The 7578-nt window shown below is 33.2% G+C and overlaps 1 protein-coding gene across 3 annotated transcripts; it reads right to left on the bottom strand.

Moving 5' to 3' along the window:
- Positions 1–2998: 2998 nt before the first annotated feature.
- On the bottom strand, positions 2999–6051 carry LOC108324315 (large ribosomal RNA subunit accumulation protein YCED homolog 1, chloroplastic). 3 transcript variants are annotated; one of them, XM_017557243.2, is made up of 3 exons: positions 5901–6051; positions 5140–5713; positions 2999–3575 (listed from the first exon to the last, which is right to left on the bottom strand). In XM_017557243.2, exons 2-3 carry the CDS (start codon positions 5682–5684, stop codon positions 3179–3181), a joined length of 942 nt encoding a protein of 313 aa, XP_017412732.1. In that variant the 5' UTR covers positions 5685–5713; positions 5901–6051; the 3' UTR covers positions 2999–3178. The 3 variants fall into 3 exon arrangements, with proteins under 3 accessions (XP_017412732.1, XP_052727498.1, XP_017412739.1); XM_052871538.1 differs by having other exon boundaries at positions 5140–5563; positions 5901–6033; XM_017557250.2 differs by having other exon boundaries at positions 5140–6032.
- Positions 6052–7578: the final 1527 nt, after the last annotated feature.

Genomic DNA, 7578 nt, shown 5'->3' with positions numbered 1-7578 from the left:
CAAAGGCAGAATCTTTAAAGACTGATAAGACGGAAAATGAAGAAACAAAAAAAGAGAAGAAAAAACAGTGAAGTATCATCCCTCTGCACTGGTTGATAAATTAATAATTACTATAAGTCGAAATTAAAGTACATCCTCCGTTCACTCAGAAGCTATAATCTAGTTTAAAGACCCTCTGAGACAATGTCTTCGGAGATGAACTATTATCCTTTGATCCCACGAGTGCCTCGTTAAAATGGTGTCGGAAGTGGCATCGGAGGTGTTCGAGGTGGCATCGGAAGTGACGCCAGAGATGGATGTGATAGAGTCGGAGGGAGAGGAGTTAGGAAAGATTGAATAGTGTCAAAAAAAAAAGGTTTAATTGCTTCCTTTGTCCCCAGTTTGGTTGAATTGTGTCAAATTCATCCTCATTTTTAAAAAAGTTTCATTGTCGTCCTCACGTGTTGTAAAAGTGTCAATTGAATCCAAACATTGAAAAAATTTGTGTCAATGTAGTCATCTCCGTTAAATACACACTAACGGTGTTAAGTGGCTGATTATTTGGCACCAGAGAATTAAAACGTGGCAAAAGAGAGGTTTACGTGGATGCCCACAGTTCTCAACATGTGCAACACTTTCCTGGCCTTCTCCCTGGCCCTCTCTGTTCCCGTTTTTTCAACCTCCTTCAAAACCTCCACAACCCTCGCGTCCTTCACCAACCCTTTGAACCTCAAGCTCCTATGACTCAGCGCAAACAGCGCTGCCACGCAATTCTCCCGAATCGCCTCTGAGTCCAACTCGTTCGTCCTCAACAGCCCCACCAGAAATGCAACATATAGAAAGCCAATAAACAATGATAATTGCGTGAAGCGCTAGAAACAAGAAGGAAAAGCTACTCATAGTAGAAATCATAAAATGGTACTGGAAAAAACCACCCCAACTTGAAATCACTAATGAGAGGCTAGCAGATCAGAAAACTATAGAGTTACTTGAAGCATCAAAACACTAACCCCATAAGCAATTAAAAAAAAAATCGGTATCCGTTCACAGAAACATGAATCCACAAAATCAAAATTCTTTACACATTGAAAACAATACTAAGAATAAAAATAAGAACAAAAAACAGCACACATTTTCTTCTATTTCTTTGACAAATGACAGTACCCACATAAGCCCAACAGTTGCAAGACATTCTTTTTGAGACAAAAGAGGGATCTGTGTTCCATAAAACAAAAGGGAAAAGAAGAATAAACAAAACCAAGCAAAAGGGACAAAATACAAACCCAGCATTGAAATGAAAGAGAAAACTGCGTAATATTATAATGGAGTTGTTTCTCTTTGTTCCCACTACTTCAAAGCCAATAACAACAACCACATCAAACACACCCTCTTCCTATTTCCTTCCACCACAAACCTAACACCAACTCTCTCTCTCTCTCTAAAACTGGAAAATGGTGATTGAAGAAGAAAGAATTCTCTCTCACACTCTATAAAGTGTTGCTGTAGCTGTTGGCGAAGGACGCGAGGGTTGTGGAGGTTTTGAAGGAGGTTGAAAAAACGGGAACAGAGAGGGCCAGGGAGAAGGCCAGGAAAGTGTTGCACATGTTGAGAACTGTGGGCATCCACGTAAACCTCTCTTTTGCCACGTTTTAATTCTCTGGTGCCAAATAATCAGCCACTTAACACCGTTAGTGTGTATTTAACGGAGATGACTACATTGACACAAATTTTTTCAATGTTTGAATTCAATTGACACTTTTACACCACGTGAGGACGACAATGAAACTTTTTTAAAAATGAGGATAAATTTGACACAATTCAACCAAACTGGGGACAAAGGAAGCAATTAAACCAAAAAAAAATGACGTGACATACCACCGCCACCTCAGCTTATTTTTAACTCGTTAGTTTTGAAGGACGAAAAATTATGGTTTCTTTAAGAAGAAGGACCAAAATGTAGCTTAATTTGAAAGAGAGACTAAAAACAAATTCACCTAATAGTTTAGGGACTAAAAGCATATTTAACCCGAAAAAAGACTTAAACATTGAATGGGCTTTTAGTTTACTAACATATGTCCATACACACACGTAAGATAATAGATTTAAAGTGCTTACTTCCAAGAGATAAAGAAACATAAATAAAAACTTAAACTGTAGAAGAAATAAAATTAAAAGCTAACATATTCATAAAAATGTAAAAATTGTGCAAGTTTCAAAGTGAAATAATATTAACCGATAACTAATAAGATTAGCGACAGAACATTTTAGTTTAGAGAACAAGATATGAAATATAAATAGAGCATCAAACCAATATTTTCAAATATGTAAGTAAATTAAAATTATAAAAGAATAAAGCATTTAGTGTTGATTTATCTGGATCTGATAAAATCAATGGAAATTAGTTTAAAAAAAATGAATTAATCCCTTTTAAACTCGAACCTTTTTCCTTTTGTGTGCAAATAGAAACAAAAAGAGTCGTTTATGTTCTAGAGTAATCATTCTGTTTTAATTCTGTTGATATTATGTCATTGGTTTAATACAATAAAATATATCATGTTAATAAGACTACTTGACTCTTGGTAATGATTACTTCTTCAATTGTTATTTGACTATGGGAGTCTTGTGTCTGCAAAATATATGCACTCATTTAAAAAGGAGAGCTGCAGATAAATCTCTCCTCATACATGAGGTTTAACAGCATAATTTGACTTTTTTTTTCTTTTTAAAAACGTGTACAGTTTAATTCCCTTAAGATTTCCATGGCAGCATGTAAAGTGTATTAAAAACGTTTTTCATATTAGAAAATCAATAAAGAATATCAAACTCTTTTAAATATGTTTTGAAATTAAAAGTATGAATTAATTAACATCAGAAAAAGATGACAAAATTAATACGCAAATCACAGCATCCCTGTTCTAATTTTACAGATCCGACTATCTTAGTAAAATTCAAGAGGAGATTTAGAAAATGCTAATACAAGTGGAAAGAATACCAGAGACAGGCTTTGAGGTGTAGCTGCTACTAGAAAATGCACCATGGATATATCTATAAAATCTATCATCCATGCCCTGTATGGCCATGGATCCAAGAGCCCTTGGTAGGGTCTTAAGAATGTCAACATAAAAAATCCATTAAGATCAGAACTTCTACACATAATGATACAGAAATTTTAGCGAATACTGCGTGAACTTCATAAATGTTACAACTGCATCTTCTCTTTTAAATCTCCAAGCGGGCCATAGCTTTTTTCTTTCACTTCCTCCTTGCTACAAGAGCAGTTGCCAGTGTTAAAGTTTTGACCACATTTCAAGCACATGCCTTTGCACCCAGGATCACATACTGAATTCATGGTAATCTCAAGATGCACCCTGTCCCTTATGTTCTTTGAAATGTCAATTTGATTATCTAGTGAAGGAAAATATAGTTGGTCCTCCAAATCAATAAGTGCATCGTCTTCGTCATCCTTACCACCGTTTGTAAGTTTCTCTTCCCCAAAAATAACGCCCATATCAATAGTCTCTGGCTCTTCAATGGGTTCGTCAGTGAGTAAAAGAGAGAACTCCGAGAATATGCTCTCAGCAGATGGCATGCAACACCTTCAATAGAAAATCACATCGAAATAAGAAATTCTACTTTGCGGAAGTAATGCATTGTTGAACATGACCGAGGCATACTCGGTATCACCTTTTTTTTTTTTTTACTATCACATGGACATGACATACGAAGGGGTTATCCAAGAAAGAAGGGGAATGGGCCTGAAACTGAATAGGCCTATCAAGGGTAGGTTTATGCTAGCAAACTAGTAGCTTCCTCCATAAATAGGAAATGGAGTTGACAAGAAGAGTTTGTCACTTAGTGAAATACAATTGAGACTAGGAAGAGGCCTGTCTCTTAAATATCAAGATTCTTTAGAGATACTCAGTCAACAAAGGAATTTTTCCTTCCTTCCATTTCTTATCCAGTTCACAATAGAATGTTGGAACTGCGATCCAAATTGGTAGAAAAGAATATTTTCTCATATCATATAAACCTTCGGGCCTTCAGCAGTTTACCCTTCATGGTAACTGCGTACATGAGTACAAGAGCAAACAGAGAGAGAACAAAAATATATATATATAAACAATTTCCCACTTTTAATTCTTAGAATTTAAAATTCAAACCAAATAAAAAATGAAAGAAGTTAATGCCACCATTGTAATAGCACGTTGTTCCTTACATTATGAAAATCTCTCATTATCGAGAGAAAGAAACAGTTCAGTCTACGCCAACATTGTCCTTTTACAGAGGAACAAGTATCAATTAATATCACTTCTACATTAAGTTTATACTGTTATCATCAACTTGTCTTAGATCAAGCATAACTAGTAGAGATCGCCTAAACAAAACCAATAAACCTACCTTTTGATGAAGTGATAATGCCTATTTAAAGTAAGTAATTTGATCAATTTATTGACGATCAGATTATATTTATTTGATACACTGTTGTCAATATTAGACAAAAATACAATTGGATAAAATAAAAGATAAGATTTAAAATCGAAAATAGAACATTATATTTCATTAATGATTAGTTAATATTCATATTATAGAGAAGAGAATGTCCTGCGACGAGTATTCCCTGCTAGTAGACGGGGTTCTATTCTGAATGGCCTTTATAACTAAGGAGGATCTCCCGGCAAGAATTGATGAATGACTATTTTTTCATCGTTAAAAAGATTGTGAGCTACTCCTCATCTTGAGACAAAAGGCAACTTAACTATTCCTGTTAAGAAAAGTTCTTATATAGTTTTGGGCTTAACTAATCTAAAGAAAAGGGAAGAGAGAGGAGAGTAAGTCAATATCTAAACCTAAGACTGGTATCAGGTGCCAAGGGATGATCTACTCCTGCCTTATTATCATTTATATGGTATATTAGATGGAGCGATATGCAAAACAAATTGAGAATAATGCATAAATGAGCATCTAGACAATCATTACTGTAATGCAAAAATATACTCCATCATAATAGTTTTAATGTTTAACTAATGAGACCTGAACTATTAATCATTGTCAAAATAAAAATGAAGCAGAGTAAAGTCAGGAAAAATGCAAAACTAAGACATGATAAAAAAAAATATTCACAAAAGCACTTGAAAGTAGGCAATGCCAATAAGGGAGTACCTATTGCAAAGAAGAGTGATGACAGTTTTTATAATCCCATCAAGCTTCAATTTTTTCTTCTTCCTGGTCACATCTACAGATATCTGAACAGGAGTGCCATTTGGAAAGTCTTTCACAGCTTTGGTAACACGCAATCCCATTGCAGCAGCTCTAGTTTTTGAGAGATCGGTCGAAAGCTTTGCTAGACCTAATCTCTCCAAGGTAGTGCAATATTCCAAATGTAAAATAGAGGCATTTCTCTTGTATACAACAGCACCTTCCCAAGGCGACCCCATATCTTCAACATCATCGTCGTCAAAACCCAAGGTCTCATTGTCAATCGACTCAAAATCAAACCCCTTAGACCTAACTGTATACTTATGAAGAACATTCGGTTCATTTCTGACGTGGAGCCCGAAATGCCTTGGTTTGCAACAGAATCCCACTTCATGATGAAAAGGGATGAAGAAATTAGAGGCAAATTTTTGGTAGGAACTCAAACTGTTAATCTCCAATTTAGAAAAATGCAAAGGGACTGCAGAGGATGAGGGGATTACAAGAGACATTTTTCAGGTTTCAGTGGTGATGGGTAGACCTAAATCATCAAATTTCAATTAGGAATTGTGTATAAAGGAAATGTGTGATAGGGTAAAGAGAACCGCATATTCCCAGTCAAACCCAACATTTAGAGAGAAAGAGAGAGATGAAAGTAAAATAAAGATGAATGATGAATCCACATGAGAAATAATACAAGAAGCGAAAGATTGAAAGAGAGAACTTACAGAAGGCTGAGACGATGTAAGAAGGATAGAGGGAAGTACGGTTTCAATGGTGAGAGTGCGAAGAAAAGAAAAAGATAAAATGTATTCTCGTGTGGTTTCATACGGACAGAGAAGAAGAAGGAGAGGAAGAAGAAAGAAAAGATAAAATAGAAAAAAATATATGGGAATAGAACTGGATTAATTAAAAAATAACAAAAGAATGGTAACAAATATTTTTTTATTGAAATAAAGTACAATAAATTACAGTATTTAATCATTTAAATTGGTTGTACGAAGATGGATTAAATTTTTGTTATTGTAATACAAACAAAAGTTATCAGAACTTTTTACATGAAAATATGTCAGGTAGTTAAAATTGAGATCATGATTAAAATGGTAAGAAATTTACAAAATCTTATAACTGTATGTAGATTTTACATTTTAAATAAAAAAGACAAACTATTAAAACAAAATTAATTTTTGTATCAATACTTCGTCAATCTTAAGTTTATAAAATTAATAATTTTGTGAATATCTGGTAATCTTAATCATAAGAATTTTAAGAGCGTAATTAAAAATGAGTGTTTTCTTTTAATTGAATTTTATTTTAATGGAATTAAATTCAGTGAAAGTGAATGATGTAGAAAAAAGTATCTTTTATTTTTAATTGAATTTGAATTTTTTAATTAAAATTTTATTTATCAATTTGAATTATATTTTATTTTTTATTGAAATTCATTTAAGAAGGTAAATGTTGCATAGTATTACAACAAACAATATCAATAAAGTAAATTTTTAATTGTATTAAATATTAATTGGGTTAAACATAAAAGAATAAATTTTAATTATATTTAATTTTAATTGGGAGGGGCTGTAATTGACAACATACATAATAATAATTTTTTATTACGTTGATTTTTAATTAGGTTTATGTTTTATTTGAATTGAAAGTATTCACCTTTTAGGTGAATAAGTGGTGTGGCGTGAAAAATGACAATATACTCAATTTTACGATTTTGTTCCACCTACTGATTTTAATTTACAAAATTTTACAATTTAAATATTGATTATAACTAAATATTTCTAATCCTAATAATAATTACATCAAAGTGATATCAATTTGAATTTAACACAGGAATTGGAACAACAAAGCCAACTCCTTGACCACAAAGATCTAGCTCACAAGAGCCTCCTTTGTATGCACTCTACGAGGTATATTCAACACCCTATGGAATGGATATGTGGTTGCAAATCTGGCTCAAATTCTACGATTGAGATTTGCCAACTCCCTGTCACTGATTGCTTTACCCTGTGCTGCCACATTAGAGAATATTGTAGTTATTGTTTTCGATATTATAATATTATTTCATCTAATATATCATAAATTTCATACATTATTATTACATTATTTCATTTAATCTCAACAATCACAATATACATTATGAAAAAAGAAATTATAAATATTTATAAGGAACCTAAACATGAAGAATAAATATTGATACTAGACTTTGTTTGTATCCAACATCTTCCCCTTAAACAAAGATCAGTCACTAACCACTATATCCGAACCATGGGTTCTGATATCACTGTTGGGGAGTTTGAATATATACACATATCTTCACACTGGTAAAATATTGTCTGTTTTGGATCAAGCCCTCACGGATTTACTTTTTATACCACTCCAAAAAGCCTCTTACCA

The sequence above is a fragment of the Vigna angularis genome, chromosome 1, assembly GCF_016808095.1.
Source record: "Vigna angularis cultivar LongXiaoDou No.4 chromosome 1, ASM1680809v1, whole genome shotgun sequence".
In the NCBI taxonomy this organism is placed as follows: domain Eukaryota; kingdom Viridiplantae; phylum Streptophyta; class Magnoliopsida; order Fabales; family Fabaceae; genus Vigna; species Vigna angularis.
This window is presented reverse-complemented; position numbering and strand designations above follow the sequence as displayed.